The following is a 17,421-nucleotide window of genomic DNA, read 5'->3' as shown; positions in this document are numbered from 1 at the left end:
CGTTTTGAGCTCTTAAAAGCTCAGCTCACATGCATCCGTTAAAACAAAAAGGCTAATCCTTTTAGGTCAATTGGATTAGAGGCATCACTATCTTGGAGAATCCTTCAATGAACCTCCTTTAGCAGTCTACCAAACCCACAAAATTCATGGTTTTGATAGTAGTCCTCAAACATTCCCACTACAATCACCGTCTCAACCTTAGTTGGATTCGCTGCAATCCCTTGACATACCTACTCAAAGAAATCTCTTGATGCTAGAGATGAAACTCCTTTAATGGGACTCTACTAGTTTTTAGTTTGACCAGTAAAGTCTTGAGTGAAATTGAATATTATTGAGTTTCAGTTAACTAATAATTGGACAATGATGTTTGGTATAAAGATCTCCGGTACGTCATTAGTTTCCTACACGGTAGTCATGGAGTGTTATCTCCTATCTATTATTTTATTAACAAAAATAAAAATAAAAATGATAAATTATGAAAATAAAAAGTAAATAAATACTTTAAAAACGTTACAAAATATCTAATAATTACTTTTCTTAAATGATTTATAAAAATACTATCGTAGCGTATAATTATTATAATATTTATATATACATGATTAAAAAAAAATCATAATAAAGTGAACCCCATTATGGAGGAGGGGAGATCCACTGATCCCGCCGTCCGTTCAATATATTCTCTTAGTAAAGCCGTTGACTAGTTTATTGGATGCAATTTGTTACGGATTTAGAGCCATCGTCATAGGAACATGCATCTTGTTACATTTCTTCTGTAAGATTCACCATTCTTTGATGATCGTGTAAAGAACCATTAACATACATTGTAAAATCTATAAATTACATTTTAAATATTTGCTAAAGATGTATTAGATAAAATTAATTATATAAATTAGTTCAAAACTTATATAAGATATTTGTTGGTGCTGGTATAGTTCTTGGTGTTCTTTGCTCTTGGTTAGGGATTTGTTATTTTGATTGATGGGTTCTATCTCTTGATAAGGTTTGTGGGGTGGCAGTTTTATTTCTTCTCGTGGGAGGCATTTTCTTCTTTGAAGTAGTTTATTTTGTTATCACATGAGTGTTATTCAGCATGTTTTTGGGATTTAATTGACTCTTTATAATATAGTAGGAGTGTTGTGCTTGACTCTTGTTATTTTGGATTGAGGGTTTTTTTTTTGTTGGGTTGGCTTTTTAAGATTTTTGGTTGTTGTGTTTCCTTATGATGGGTTAATGTACCCCTTATATTCTCTTTAATTAATTTTTTTGCCTATAAAAAATATTATCACATAACATATAAAAAAAGCTCCCTACATTTGTTACTTTAATAATAAAAAATTTGCTTTATTGAGTTTTTTTCCTTTCTAGATTTGATAGTATAAAAATGTTTTTTATTCATGATGTTGGAATATAATTAAAGTCCTACATCATAAAAAAAAACAATGGATGTGAGTTTATAAACATATATAATCTCTATTAGAAAGATCTTTTAGGAGATGATAAAAAATAAAATCATGTTAGGTAAATAATATCTTACCAATATAGAAATACGTGTGTATGAGATTTCCTGTAGAACACATAAACTACTCTATTTGATATAAAGATAAAATACCAATAAAATATTGTTGATATGCCAATAAAACCATAAAGAATTAGACATACAATATCTTACCAATAAAATAATTATAAAATTAACTAATTAATATAAAATAAATAATATATTTAATTATTTGATATAAAGATGTCAATAAAAATTAAAAATAATAATAAGTTAACTTATTTTCATAAACTAAATCCTCTCTAAATATCGGTTGATAATGGTAATCGCGTTTAAGAGGAAAGATGATAATGGTAATCGTGTTTAAGAGGAAAGAATATATATCAATTAAATATTGATTGTTAGGAAATTAGATGATAACTGAGAAAACATTTATTTAGTGTTAGATAAAAATATTTTATTTTGAAAAAAAATAATTCTTGCATTTATTTAAACTTGTCTAAATTATACTTTTAATCCTTTATATTATTTTTTATATTTATTTTCATTATTTATCTATTAAAATATTCATTTTAATATTTTTTCTTTTATATTTGAGTCAATTTAGTTCTTTTAAAACAATGATGATTTTCAATTTTGTGACATTATTTTGAATCAATTTTAAGTGATTCAAGATGTGAAACTTATAACATTATACTCAACTATATGAAAATTATGAATAATAAATCTAAAATAATTATAAACATAATGAAAATCGTATAAAAAAAATCGCATAAATAACTAAAAAAATCTCATAAATAGTGAAAATTGTATAAAAAAAACTCATAAATCTAAAATAGTGATTCATGTATACATTTTGAGCTATTTATCAATTTTTTTATTATTAGTGTTTTACATCTCTGAATGCTTATTGCGATTTGATCTACCATAACTAATTTATAATTTGAAAGTGAGTGCAAAATACTTTCTAAACCTTGAACTAGAGTATCACACTTTTATGGTTTAAGTATCTTTTATGGGTTGATGTTAATATTTAAAGTTTAAACCAGATAAATACATGTTTGTAAAACATGAGAGGAAAGTAAAGTGAGGTATAATTCTAACATTTTCATTATATTTTATAAAACTATTTTTTACACTTAACTTATTTGATAAAAAGCCTAAGAATGAGTTTTCAACTTTATTTGTCTTAGTTTTTTTTATTGCATTTCCAACTCCTAATTTTTTATTATTTATACAAAAAATATATTTTTATTAGTTTAGATAATAATAAATGTGATTTTAGTTGAGGATTGTGCAAGTCTCCAAACAATTTGGTAATCTCATTAGTCATTAAGGATGTAACAATCTTTTTAGATACAATTGCCAAAGACTCACGTCTGAAAACTTATACAATTTCACATTAAGTCCCAAAACGATCCTTTCTCTTCACGGTTGACACCATTCCTTTGGCGCTCAGCGCCAATCCAACTCAAGACAATTCTCTCACCTCTTGATCGACATCAATTTAATCTGAGATAGTACTCTCTTCTCATGTCCAACGCTACCAATCTTATGTCTAACGTGAGTTAGACAAAGTGCCTCTGATTGAACCATGCTCAATACCATGAAGATATGCCTAACGTGATGCGAGTTCTACATTTATGCAAATCACAATTTTTGCATCATTCACCTGAAAATCAAAAAATTTCTCACATGCATTGCAACCATTTATACATATCCCTTCTCAATAACTCATTTTGCATGTGAATAACAACATGCAACCAAATGGTGCAAATCATCAAAAATCACCTCAACATGCTCAAAAAGACTCAAAATTTACCAACACATGCATTTCACCCAATTTCACCAACACAACCACAAATTTAAACAGATTCAAGCACATACAACTTCAACAATCAACCATAATTTAGTCCTAACTTTCCTTATCTCTAGAATCACCAAGGGAGAGAGAAAAGAAGAATGGTGAAGAAAATCGAGCTCCTCCAAAGAACTCTGTGCGGATTAACGACTTGATTCATGATTCACTAACCTGGATTAACAACACACAACAAGATTAATGATTCTAGGAGAGGAAATCTGTAACGACCCGCCATGACCGTCACATTACGAACAACCTTACACTACTAAAATATATATATAAAAAGAGTATAATAAAATATTTTTACAACACAAGTTGCTAATCAAGCAACCAATAACAACCAATTATATACAACAAAATATGCTACCATAAAGTAGCCTACAAAAAAATCTATCTCCAGGCACCTCCTGTGGCCTCTAGCAGCTATCTCCAGTCTATCCCTGCCCTGCTCCCATACAACGTATGATCATCGCAGTCCAAACCACATGGAAACATGCAAGGGTAAGCTAGAGATAATAAACAACTCATAATAATTTAATATGCAACATAACAACTATAAAATCATCTTCGCATTCGACACATGAGATAAACAACATATATACTATATATCTTAACATCATTTCAACTTACAACACAATCACAGCTTAACAACACAACAACGAATATACAACTCATATCAACAACAAACCAACTCATCAACACTTATGCGTCGTCACGCATTTCGACTCGGAGATCTCCTACAACATGATAAGTAGTCTAAGTGGCTAGGTCCTACCAAACCGACAACACAACAAATTTGGATATCAATCCACAACACAATAATGGTTTCTCAGACTTGGCCACTTAAATAAGGAAGTATAGTACTCGGTTAGGAACTAAGTTCCCGACTTTGTACTTTACTCAAATTGGTCACTTGTAATCGATATAGGTCGACCTGACCCCTATACCGTGGTCGCTTTGTAATCGGTATAACTCGACCTTGCCCCTATACCGTGGTCGCTTTATAATCAGTATAGCTCGACCTTGCCCCTATACCGTGGTCGCTTTATAATCGGTATAGCTCGACCTTGCCCCTATACCGTGGTCGCTTTATAATCGGTATAGCTCGACCTTGCCCCTATACCGTGGTCGCTTTATACACGTGTGCCTCGACGTTGCCCACACACGGGATCAACTAAGTCTTAGAGGAGAACAACACAACGACCACTCCAATGGACAACTTCCCAATGAGGGATTTATAATAAATTGGGCTCTCAGAGCACCACAACTATCTCAATCCACACAATGGGATGAGCAACTTCGAAAACATCTCCCCTAGTCTTAGTGATCAACAACTTATCATCACAGCTTAAACAACTTACAACTCAACAACACAGCTTTACAGCGATAGGCATCACAACAACTTTACAACAATAGACATCTTAACAACTTTACAGCAATAAGCAACTTAACAACTTTACAACAATAAGCAACTTAACAACTTTACAGCAATAGACAACTTAACAACTTTACAACAATAAGCAACTTAGCAACTTTACAACAATAGACAACTTAACAACTTTACAACAATAAGCAACTTAACAACTTTACAGCAATAGACAACTTAACAACTTTACAGCAATAAACAACTATAGTCATCAATCTCAACTTTTAACAACTGTAAACAACATAGTAACTTTCAACTCTATACTCAACATGCATCTCTATGTAATTATACAACTATACAACCTTAATAATTTTAACAACATGCAAACAACTTAATTAAACAACTATAGTCATTAAATATCAACTTAGTGCAACTTAACAACTTTAAACAACTTCAACAATATCATAAATTAACACAACTTGTAAACAACTTCACAACTTAACTACAACATGCATTTCCAACAACATCATTAATAAATATTTAATCAAATATTAGCAACCAACAATATTTTCATCACATAACACAACTCATACTAATCAACCTAAGTACCCAAAAGAGTTCCCAACTCACATACAACCAACAACTTTACAATCTAGCTTCTCTTACCTGAAGATTGGCTTAGAATAGCCAAGAAGAGGAATTCCCTTTTTCGAAGCTCAACCCGGAACTTCAATCCACTCAAAGCAAGCTTCCTTGTCCAGAGTCCTTCTTTCTAAAACCTCTCTCTAAAAACCTGCATTTCTCTTCCACCCTCCAACTCTATTTATAGACATTTAGGAGTGGCCAGAACGACCTGTACCGAAACCGGAACGACCCGTTCTGCACTCCCTCAACACGTACAAAAACCACATGCAGAACGGCCCGTTCTGAAATTAGAACGGCCCGTTCTCCATCCAGAACGGCCCGTACTCCCTCCGGAACGGCCCGTTCTCCATCTAGAACGTCCTATTCTCCGTCCAGAACGGTCCGTTCTCAAATACGATTTTCAGTTCAATTTAATAGCTTGGAACGGTCCGTTCCAGATTGGGAACGGCCCGTTCTGGGCTACTAAATCAGCCACATTTTTTTTTCTTTCTACGTTACAAAATCATCCTTTCTAGAGAAGATTTAGAGAATAAAAAAATTCCCAAAACACCTCTCTCTAGTTTATCTTTATGAGGTTCCAAAGAATATAAACTTATGAAACTTAGTTTTTAACATAAATCTTAAATATTCTTTCTTTAAAAGACTAATTGGATCTCTAACTAGAAAAATCCTATAAAACTTTAATAAATTTTTGAGAGTTCCTTAATTCTTCAAAATCACTCAACCACACTACGCACCACATGATTATGAATGAAAATATAATAATTAACAAAATTTATAGTATTATATGTTGGGGTAGGAACATGCTCAAATCCTAACGGGCTCAATTAATTTAAAAAATGTTATACGGAGAAAAGTGCTGGATAGAAAATGCAGCTTACTGTTGCGCGCATGTTCAACCCAAAATTGTTTCTTGCCATTTCTGACGCCGATTTCAACGTTATAAAACACACAAACTTTTAGAATAATATATTTTTTTAATGTGATTTCCGAGTTCCGTTTGGATTAATAACCGCTAAATTACGATACCCATATTTAGTAATATGAAACTCCAAACAAAAAATACAGTAAGCAAGGCAGAGAGTAAAAAAAAAACTCCAATACCAATTGTAAGAGTAAACAATCTAAAGCAAACACGTTTAGATCAAATAAGGACAACAGAAAAATAAATTTCAGAAACACATACTTGTTTTTTTTTTTCTTTTTGGACAAGAAAATACATACTTCTAACCATTGCCACAAAGTTGATCTATTTCAAACGTTCATTTGCAGTTCAATTTCACAGTCTCTTCCCTTGCTATTGTTATCGCAAGAAAAAAAATGAGCACTTAAAACCTGCAACAAAACAGAAAAACGAATAAAGAACGTGTTATTCTGGTCTTATAAAATATCACACTTTTTTAATAAGCAAGACAATACCTATCATGTCCCTGTATTCGTTCTTCCATCAAGACTCAATAATTACACAATTGTAATTCTCAATCATATTTTGAATATTGACAACAACTGAGCCACTTTAATATTGGATTTCAGCAACCCATGTACAGTCTCACAAAATAAGAGAGTTTAAATGAAATTATGAGAGAGTAGAGAGTGAGTTCATCTCTTCACAGATAGAGATTTTATATATATATATATATATATATATATAAAGACGCAAGTAAATATTAAATTATTTTAATAAAAACTAAATTATACTTTTAATCTTTTATTTTATTTTTTAATTCATTCCGATCATTTATCTATTAAAATATTTACTTTACTTCTTTATCTTTTATATTTGAATTAATTTGATCATTTTAAAATATTAATTATTTTCAATCTTGTAACTTAATTTTGAATTAATTTTTAACTGATTTAAAATATGAAACATGTAACATTAAATTTATTTATATAAAATATAATTGATGTTTGAATCCAAAATGATTATAAATATAATAAAAATTATGCAAAAAAAAAATACATCCTATGAACAAGTGATAAATTTTGAAAATTTCAAATTTCTTCATATTTATAACACATTTTGCTTGAATTTCAATAATATTGATTAGTTTTCAAGTGAATTTTAAGTCTTGATCAATAAAAAAAATTCAAAAGGCATAATATTGATCTAAATTTCAGAGATAAAAGATTAAAATGAATATTTTAAAAGAAGATAACGGATATTGAAACACGGCTAACGGCTTCAGTGAGAGTGTTCACTATTGAGTACTTAAATTAGATTGGGCCTAAAAAAGTTGTTAATAAAAATAGGTTGGGCTTGGGCCCAGATCATGGACAACACACAAATCTGCGAAAAATAGTGATATTGGTGAATAAAAAGGGTGGGAAGCAGATTAGATATGCAGAGACAAAAACCCTAGCCTTTGAAAACCCTAAATCTGCGATAGTGCTACTGTGATATGGCTAGAGCCATTTCCTCCTCTTGCGCACGCCTCACAATGCGTCTTCTCACCACCACCACCACCACCGCCACGTTACTCAGACCCTCAACACTCTCATCGCGTCGCTTCCTTTTCCCCCTGTCCCATGCCATCGTCGCTCCCTCCACCCGTGTCGCCGGTATCCGGTGCCGCGTGAACCGTGCCGGCGACTCGGCGTACTCGCCGCTGAACTCGGGGTCGTCGTCGTTCAGCGACCGTCCTCCCACGGAGATGGCGCCTCTCTTCCCCGGCTGCGACTACAACCACTGGCTCATTGTTATGGATAAGCCCGGTGGTGAGGGCGCCACCAAGCAGCAGATGATTGATTGTTACGTTGAGACGCTCGCCAAAGTTCTTGGCAGTGAAGAGGAAGCTAAGAAGAAGATTTATAATGTTTCCTGTGAGAGGTACTTCGGATTCGGCTGTGAGATTGATGAGGAGACTTCTAATAAGCTCGAAGGTATATCTTTTCTCTGTAATTGGTTTTTTTGAATGAATGTTTTGTTAAGATTTGTGTTAACTCTTCTATTTTTCTATGAGTAGGGTTGCCTGGGGTTCTGTTTGTGCTACCCGATTCGTATGTTGATCCTGAAAACAAGGACTATGGCGGTGAGGATTTAACTCTGTTTTGTTCTTCTGCTGTTTTTTCGCTTGTGTTTCCTGTCTTTGTAATTGCACATGGAGATTGATTTTTGCGATTAACTTGCTTTTTATGGATTTGAGGCCAACTTATCTGTGTAGTGACTAGGGATTGTGATGTTCGGTTGGATGTTCCCAAACTGTCGTTCTCCTTGAGAAAATGGAATGGTGAACATCACCTTATTCATATAGGATGTGAAATCTAAGATTAATTGAGCTGGTGACATGATTCTATTAATTGCTAGTTTGCTTCTTGGAAATGCTTTTTAGTGAAAAATATGTATTTAGTCAACCTATGTGTTCTTGTATATCTAATTATTTTGTGCTCTTAATATTTATTATTTTGATCACTTTCTTATTTTGCATTCAATGCGTATTATATGATTGTCTGTTTAAAAATGTGAAACAGACAGACACATTTGCCTTTGAAATTGTGAAACAGACCTTGATATATATATATATATATATATATATATATATAATTGTTTTATTTCTCAAAAATGTTAGACTGTCAGTCCATGTTGAAAAAGCTAGATTATACTGCATACTACTTGGTTTAGCTTATAATGTTTGATGGACATGCATCAAATGTCTCTCTAAACTGTTATGTGCTTTATATACTTTGTGAAGATGCAGATTAGTGGTGATGAAACATGTAAAAGTTATCAGCATTTCTATATTTGGCATCTTTGAACTTGTAATGCTTAATTGTACATTATGGACATGGATTGTCATATATTTGGAGTAAAAAAACTTGTCTGTGTTGCTAAAATCTTTTTAGCTTTAAGAAATGTGTTTTTGTGAAATTTTGTATTGTTTCTGTTGATGTGTTTGCATCTTGTTTAAAAATGTTGAAATAATATTTTTGAGCATTCTGAGATGCAGGATTATGAGGCCGTGATTGAAAAAGTTTTTATTTATTAATGTTAAATAAGTTTGTGATGGTACCCTTCTTTTCTTCCTTTATCAGTAGTCCATCTTGGCAAAGCTAAAAACTCTCATTGGGTAATGGCTAGCTTTGAATGCTAATGGACTCACATCGAAGCTCGCTTCTATCCTGTTCTGTTGCTTCATAAACTGATGGAGTTGCAGGATCATTGGAGTTGATACATAATACCATCTGATATGCCTCTTCTTTGAGGCTAGTGTCCCATTAGTGCAGTTTTCTATTTAATAAATTAGGTTATGTTTTTGTTGTTGTGTGTGTGTATATTAACTTGTTAATGGTAAGCGTTATTTAGCATCAAGCTGTGGTTGTTGTTTACCTTAATCCTATGGTTGAGCATTTTACATATCAGCATTTGTAGAGTTATTACTGTCTCTTTTTACTTTGTATTTAGAAGGCTTAACTGTACTTTTTGGAGATGAACTGGCACTGATTTGAAGTGAAAAAATTTGTCTGCATTTGCTTAAAAAAGTTGCTTAATTGACAGTAAGTTTGTGATGGTATCACCCTTCTTTTCTCCCTTTAACAGTAGTCCATCTTGGCAAAGCTAAAAACTCTCAATGGGTAATGTCTAGCTTTGAATGCTAATGGACTCACATAAAAGTTCGCTTCTATCCTGTTTTGTTGCTTCAGAAATTGATGGAGTTTCAGAATCATTGGAGTTGATATATAATACCACCTTATATGCTACTTCTTTTCTCTCTTTACCGGTAGTCCATCTTGGTAATGCTAAAAACTCTCAATGGGTAATAGCTAGCATTGAATGCTAATGGACTCATAAACATTCTCTTCTATCCAGTTCTGTCGCTTTAAAAACTGATGGAGTTTCAGAACCATTGGAGTTGATATATAATACAACCTGATATGCTACTATTTTTCTCCCTTTACCAGTAGTCCATCTTGGCAAAGCTAAGAACTCTATGGGTAATGGCTAGCTTTGAATGCTAATGGACTCACATAAAAGTTCTCTTCTATCCTGTTCTGTTGCTTCAAAAAATGGAGTTTCAGAATCATTGGAGTTGATATATAATACCACCTGATATGCCACTTCTTTGAGTTCAGTGTATCAGTAGTGCTGATTTTTCTTTTTATTTTTTATAAATTAGGTTGAGTTTTTGTTTTTATATTTTTTAGTTTGTTTTTATATTTTTTAGTTTGTTATTTATCTACAATTTTTGGTTGTTGTTTGCCTTTATTCTATGGTTGAGCATTTTACTTACCAACATTTATAGAGTTTTCTTTGTCTAATTGATAATTATAATTCTAATTGTATTTTGTGGAGATGAATTGACACTGATTTGATGTAACAAAGAGTTATCTGCATCTGCGTTGTTGTTTTTAGCTTTGCCACATGTTCACATAGAGTTCTCTTCTGTCCTGTTCTGTTGCTTCACAAACTTATGGAGTTTCAGAATCATTGGAGTTGATACATGAAACCATTTAATATGCCTCTTCTTTCAGGCCAGTAGTGCCTGTTTTCTTATTTCTTTTTAATAATTCTAGTGTTAATAAGTTAATACTAATGGCTATTCAGCTTCAATTTGTAATTGTTATTTGTCTCTATCCTACGCTTGGGCATTTTGCTTCTCTTTGTATTACATTTGCATTTGTTAGTTCATGATATGATGCTGTAAACTTGCATACATAAGTAGACTGAAAACATCATCATGTGTATATGGAATGTCTTGTAGTGACACTGAAGCAAGTGCATGCAAATGCAGTTGAATGTTTAATAGCAGTCCATCTTGGCGGAGCTAATGACTGAGTAATGTTTAGCTTTTATTCAGTAGGTCAATGCCCTTAGGTTACTAATAATAGTAAAATGGTTCCCCTGGCCTTTCTAGCCCTTCATATTACAATCGTGAAGTTTGGCTTTAAATACTTGTTTTTCTAATTATTTTTTGTTACCAATACTCCTCGTTTTCTCTTAATACATTGGCTACGTTTAATAACCAAATTTTTGGTTACCAATGATGCAGCTGAATTATTTGTGAATGGAGAAATCGTCCAGAGACCACCTGAAAGACAGAGAAGGGTGGAACCACAACCACAAAGGCATCAAGACAGACCAAGATACAATGATAGAACAAGGTATGTCCGGCGCCGAGAAAACAATCAGTGAAGGAGGACCAATTGGTGATAGGGAGAGTGATGTGATGTACATATATTATGGAACGTTACGTGCACCATTTCAGTCTTTGGAGACATTTTATATTTCTGGTGGGAGTGGTAACTATGATTGTAAGTTGAACATGTATGTCTGTATCAGATGGACCCACTTTCTTTTGTTTACTATAAAAAAACCTAGACCCTTCGCACTTTAGATTTATCTCTTATTTGGTTTTGATGTTTGTATTTCATATCTCTGCTTTTATTTCAACGGGTGCGAAATGTTGTTTATATACTGTATATAAGTATAGTAAATACCATAAATTTAAAATCTATTAGTTTAGAATAGTCATGCGTTGATTCTGGTGTTTTGAAAATGTGGGAATCCCATTGTCTGCGTTGTAAGACTTGCTTCCTTCCGCGAAGTAAAGCTTTAAAACAGTATCTGCCCTAGGAGGGTTTCCAGGATATTTGTGTTATTTTTTGTTCAAACCTTTCGTAACAGGGAAGATCAATAGAAAATTAAAAATCAACCATTTACTGCATTATCTCTCCATACACTTAGAAGAGGTAATTTAAAGAAACAAATGAATTTTATAATATCTAAATTGCTTGGGGTTTATGCACTTTTTTAAGGGCAAATTTTAGTCTTTAAACTTAAGAAACCATATTTAGTTAATTTTTTTTTTAAAGAAATTCATCTTATATATATATATTATATAAATTTATCAATTTGAAAATAAAAAGATCTTGATTACGTTTGATTGAAAATAGAGACTAAAGATGAAGTTTTCCTTAATTTTATTATGATTCACCACTGGTGAATATTAAATTGCACACTTTATTAGTGAACTCTTAAAGCAGTGTGTCAGATATTGGAATTTTAATTTTCTAATTCCACATTACTATGTTGAGAAATAATTTTAGCTATACTGTATTGTATTTCTATATTTTAAAGTGAATAATTAAATATCCTAGTTTGCGAGGAATCCGTCTAGATATAAATGATGCAAAAACTGCATTCATATTTCAACCAGCATAAAGGGAAGATAACTGATTAATTACATTATGGCACATAAAAGAGACATTTGCCTATGTTCTTTCTAATATTTCATTTCACCTATCAAAATGAAGTAAAAAGAGCTGAACTTTACAACCAGACTTACAACTTACTATGATATATGTCAACAAAATTGACTTGAAAGTGTTATCTAAAGGGTTCAATGGGAGAAGATTCTTCAAGAAAAGCTGCTGCTTCAAAGCATTCAACGGCTTCCATTGCTGATGTCCCCAAATCAGTTTTGTAGAAGAGTCCAAGATTGTACCAAGCAGATGGGTTTGTTCTGTCAAGGCGTAGTGCATCAGTGAGAAGGCTTCTAACAATTGAAGATGATTGACCACCAAGTTGTCTGAGCACACAGGCTGTGGATATCAAACTTTGCACATGGTTGGGCTCAATATCTAATGCTTTCCTAAATGATTTCAAAGCCTCTTGATGAAGACCTCTTGCTTCAAAAAGTACACCTGCAAAATCCTAGCTTAAGTATTTTGCTACTTGAAGAATGAAAAAAGCATCTACCTTAAGAAAATGTTGCTGAAGGACTTAAAGTTTGAATTATAAAACATGTTAAGCTTCAATAAAGTAGAGATCCCATTTTTTTTGTATACAATTATATATTTTCTAAGAAAATAATGTAGATTTTATTAAGAGATAGTTGCTTTTGGCACCAAGTTGAAATGTTACCAAGTGGCAAAATAATGATAAGTATTCGCAAAAGGTACGTGCTATATAGCAATGCATCTTTGCTCTGGCCAACTTGAAATCCAATAAGAAAAACTTTTGTTCCACAGCTATTGCCCTTTAGTAAGACAACAAAATTCATACCCTTCAATCTACACCATCAGATTTGTTCCAGTGTTGGATTTCAGTAACTGAGATTTTTATATCTTTAAGTATCATTGACAAAAAAGAAACTAACATATAGAACCTATTGAAGGCTACGGAGCAAAAATAGAATATAAGCGATATACCTTTTGTGTGCCATCTAGAAGCAGAATCGGGATTAATAGCCTCAGATTTTGCAAGACAAACTTCAGCGTCCTGCCACTGTGACAAGGTCGTGTACACATTGGCTAAATCATGCCATATTTCCATTTCCAGTCTTCTGTCATGGTTTCCTTTATTCTGTACAAAAGAGAAGTCTATAAATTAATATATTATCCTATATATAGTGAAAAGGTAGAGTTTAACTGAAGCTTTTAATCTTCCTTTCCCATGATAATTTGAGTAACTAAAGAATCAAAGTAATATATTCTCCGAATATCAATGGCACATACCTTCACAACCTTACTTGCAGTTCCTAAACTTTTATTTTGGACCTGAAGAACAGCAAGAAGAAAAGTATATGTCTCCACAGCATTCTTTAATTTTCCCTGTGCTATCCGTAGTTTAGCTTTAGTTCTTAACAATTCTCCTTGATCCCATTTCCCACTTTGATCCAGAGCAGCATCAATAACAAGCTCTGCATCTGCAAACTTCTTTTGAGCTGACAAAATCCGTGCTAGTAGAATATATCCACTAACACTAAATCCGCCCTCAAGCTTAATCAGTTCCTTTGCATGATCAAAAGCAATGCTTAACTTCCTCTGCTCGGCATATTCTAGACAAAGATGAAGGACAATGAAAGGATCACTTTCCCTCATCATTCTTTCAGCATTTTTCAGAGCACTGAGTGCTTCAGACTGCATCAAAACTTTTTCTGATTCAGAAGCGGCTAGCCTGGATTTTGTTGACAGTAGAACACCTAACAAGCAATTCGCAATAGCTACCATCTGCATGCACTTTCCATGCAACTGAGAAATGGCTTTGCAAGAATATTTGATTCCATCTTCAATGCAAACCTTGTTGTTTGCACAAATTTTTGAAGCTAGAAGTAACTCTCTTATGCAATCTGAGTTCTCTCTATGATGCAAAGAGTTCCTCAAGAGATCCAAAGCAGTCAAATGTTCACCTTCCCCACAGTAACAAAGAGCAAGAATATAGTATCTTTCTTTTCTCTCCATGTTTTCAGGAAGCAATTCCTCAACCTGTTGAGCCAGAGTCATGAATTCCCCAGAAACACTTAGAGCAAAAGAAAGGTGATCAACCAATGAAGGGTCCCATACAATGCTTCCAAGAACAGATTTTCTCAGCAGAATCAGAAGTAGAAGAACAGCCTCTTCTATGTTGTTTCTTGGCACAAAGGAACCATCCAATTGAGAGCGTAGAGCAGGGGGGATTGCTTCACAACCACTGTACAAGAGAAACAAAGCAAATTCCTTTTGTATTCTTGCATTGGCTTCAGTGTCAAGATTCCAATGATAAAGCAAGGCCCTCCTAAATGATGAGATAACATCTTGAGAAGAACCTGCAAGCTTCCACAACTCTGGAAGCAGTTCTACAGCATTTGCCACTGTCTCTTGTAGTTTACAGTCTGAAACAAAGTTTTCAGGCCACCCTTCTGGTAAGGCAGATTCAACCGTGTCTAAAATAGTTTTGCATGAATGAGCAGCATCTGCAAAAAAATCAATTATTGTTAACCTAGTTGATTGATCTTTGCGTAGTTCAAAAGATTTAAGGATCTCCACGAAAACAAGAGACTTTGAAGATTAAGTGCAAAAGAATTAAAATGATATGCATGGATATAGTTAAATAAGAACTAAGAACAAGGAGAAAGAAACACCTTGAAACCTTCCAAGAGCTTGCAATGATTTAGCCTTGAGAAAAACAGCTTCAAGAAGTAAACTAACAGCATGCACTGACATAGGAGGCATTTCATCACTTTGCGAACGGCGTCTATTGGTTTCACATCTTCTAGATATAGACACTTTTATTTTGGTAATGACAGCAGCAATATCTATTCCTTCAAATACATGGAGAGCAGCTTCTATATTGCCTTTCTGATACTCAAGTCTTCCAAGCAAGGCTCTAGCTTCCTATTGTTGAAAAGTCATTCAGTTTCATTTTTATAGAGCAGAGGCTTCTCAAGTATCAATAAAATCAGATGTTGTGATAAGACCCATGTTCTTACCAAAAAAGACCACATATTACACCTTAAGATGGGAGCATAAAAGGCCTAAAATATGATAGAAAAGAATATAGAGGTCATGTAGAGTAGTTGTACCCTTTTAAGTCTAATTTCAGATATATATCTGAGCCTGAAATCCCATGAGTAACACACGAGTAATGGAGGGAAAATATTTTTCATTTATAGAAGAAATTCATAATATTAAGACTCTAACATAAAGTCTTCGACCATAATAAATTATGGTCAGATATTCCACACCGGAAAAAGTTTCCTCAATGTGATAAATAAAACTTTAAATTAGGTGTTTCAATCCTCGAATTTGCGTGAATACTCTTCCTAAGGAAATTGAGAAAGTTCAATTTTTGTTCAGAAGAAATATGAATTTATTGGCAACAAAATAAATGTCCGGGGATTCTGCTGCCTACATATTGCATTCTATAAATGACCTTATGTTCAATAAATGCAGATACCATTTACATATAACTTATGGACTCGATTTTATTGTTCACAATGAAAATTTTCAATTTTGCTATATTTTAATTGTTTCAAAACAGTATAAATTGAAATAGTTAAGTTCATTTTTTTTTCTCGTTCTATCATTATGTCACTGTTTTCAGATTTCAATATATCAGAGGACAAAAATATCTGAAAAATTCTCTATTGGAATAGAACTATAAGAGCACGTTAGGGATGGTAACTTCATGTCTAATATGAATTATTGTTCTCTCTCTCTCTTTTTTTATGCAAAAAGAAAAAATAATCTGACCTCATAGTTTAAATAACCACTTTCACGGAGAGAAGACTCTGCTTCTTCAATGTTGCTATTGTCCACCTTTGTGTCGATTTCACCTGGTCGAGATGAATTATAACCACCACTTGCTGAATAGTCCCTCGTTGCTAGTGACTCTGATGAGTAATTTAATTCATCTACCCTTAATTGCTCCCCCGAACATATACACTTTATCATTTTTCTCAATCTTATACTAATCTGCCTCTTACTTATCAAACTCTTAGCTCTCATACTCAAACATTCCACTCGATCCCTTCCTGAAAAATTATCAACAAAATAAGAATAACCACTTCAAGTTACCTCTTGAGATGCCTCACATCGTGTACTTGTCATACACATATAACAACATATGCAAACGACCTTAAATAAACATGCGCATTTCTAAGTCCTACTATATCAACTTTTAACATCAATTTTTGTGCACTTGCTTGTTTTTAAGTACATGATTTTTCAGAACTGAGGACCTCACACCTGACAGGACCAAGTCAACCAACCCAAATCAAGGACTTGATCAAAATTCAACATTTACATACCCAACTTTGCCGATCATCAAAACTAAGAAGCAAAAACAAGTAATTTTTGAAGATAAAAAACTAAAAACAGAAACGATCAAACTACCCATGCCCATATATACTGAATGCAATGGCGAACTGTTGTAAAAGGAAAGAGGATAATTTGATTTGTTTACCTAAAGTTGAATGTGAGAAAACCCCTTGTCATAGAGTGAAGAAGAAATGATAAGAAAAGAACGTAAAAGAGGTAGACAGGGGGATAAAAGTAGCTTTTCCATTACAGAAAAAGTTATAGACTTAGCCCACAAGACAAAAGAAAATAAGTGTGCAACTCCACCTCCTACTCCTGTTAAAGAAAGTGTCCATGAAATTATTTTCTCTTGTGAAACAAGAATCCTAAGCTGCAGATGCTTTCAACAACCTTTTTGTCTGTTTTGGTAATTTTCAATGTTGCCGTATGAATAGAGTTTAGTTCACTGCTTCTTCTGCTCCAACTTCAAATACTTTCTGATTCTCGACGGTGCATTAAATTATGCATATCTAACTTCTGATTTCTGAACCCTCAACT

The 17,421-nt window shown here is 33.2% G+C and overlaps 2 protein-coding genes across 4 annotated transcripts; one reads left to right on the top strand and one right to left on the bottom strand.

Annotated features, from left to right (window-relative positions):
* The first annotated feature begins 7,700 nt into the window (after positions 1 to 7,700).
* Positions 7,701 to 11,698, top strand: LOC109795308 (multiple organellar RNA editing factor 2, chloroplastic). The gene is made up of 3 exons (XM_020354765.3): positions 7,701 to 8,250; positions 8,334 to 8,399; positions 11,355 to 11,698. Exons 1-3 carry the CDS (start codon positions 7,770 to 7,772, stop codon positions 11,495 to 11,497), a joined length of 690 nt encoding a protein of 229 aa, XP_020210354.1. The 5' UTR covers positions 7,701 to 7,769; the 3' UTR covers positions 11,498 to 11,698.
* A 781-nt stretch (positions 11,699 to 12,479) lies between these two features.
* Positions 12,480 to 17,421, bottom strand: LOC109795383 (protein NPGR2). Of its 3 annotated transcripts, none has more exons than XM_020354862.3 (6): positions 17,275 to 17,421; positions 16,318 to 16,598; positions 15,207 to 15,459; positions 13,822 to 15,038; positions 13,516 to 13,669; positions 12,480 to 13,008 (listed from the first exon to the last, which is right to left on the bottom strand). In XM_020354862.3, the coding sequence occupies exons 2-6, from the start codon at positions 16,570 to 16,572 to the stop codon at positions 12,692 to 12,694; spliced, it is 2,196 nt and encodes a 731-aa protein (XP_020210451.1). In that variant the 5' UTR covers positions 16,573 to 16,598; positions 17,275 to 17,421; the 3' UTR covers positions 12,480 to 12,691. The 3 variants fall into 3 exon arrangements, with proteins under 3 accessions (XP_020210451.1, XP_020210450.1, XP_020210449.1); XM_020354861.3 differs by having other exon boundaries at positions 17,191 to 17,408; XM_020354860.3 differs by having other exon boundaries at positions 17,030 to 17,407.

Source organism: Cajanus cajan, chromosome 7 (assembly GCF_000230855.2).
Source record: "Cajanus cajan strain Asha chromosome 7, NIPB_CcT2T_4, whole genome shotgun sequence".
NCBI lineage: Eukaryota > Viridiplantae > Streptophyta > Magnoliopsida > Fabales > Fabaceae > Cajanus > Cajanus cajan.
Note: the sequence above shows the minus strand (reverse complement) of the source record. Positions and strands in the feature narration are given on the sequence as shown.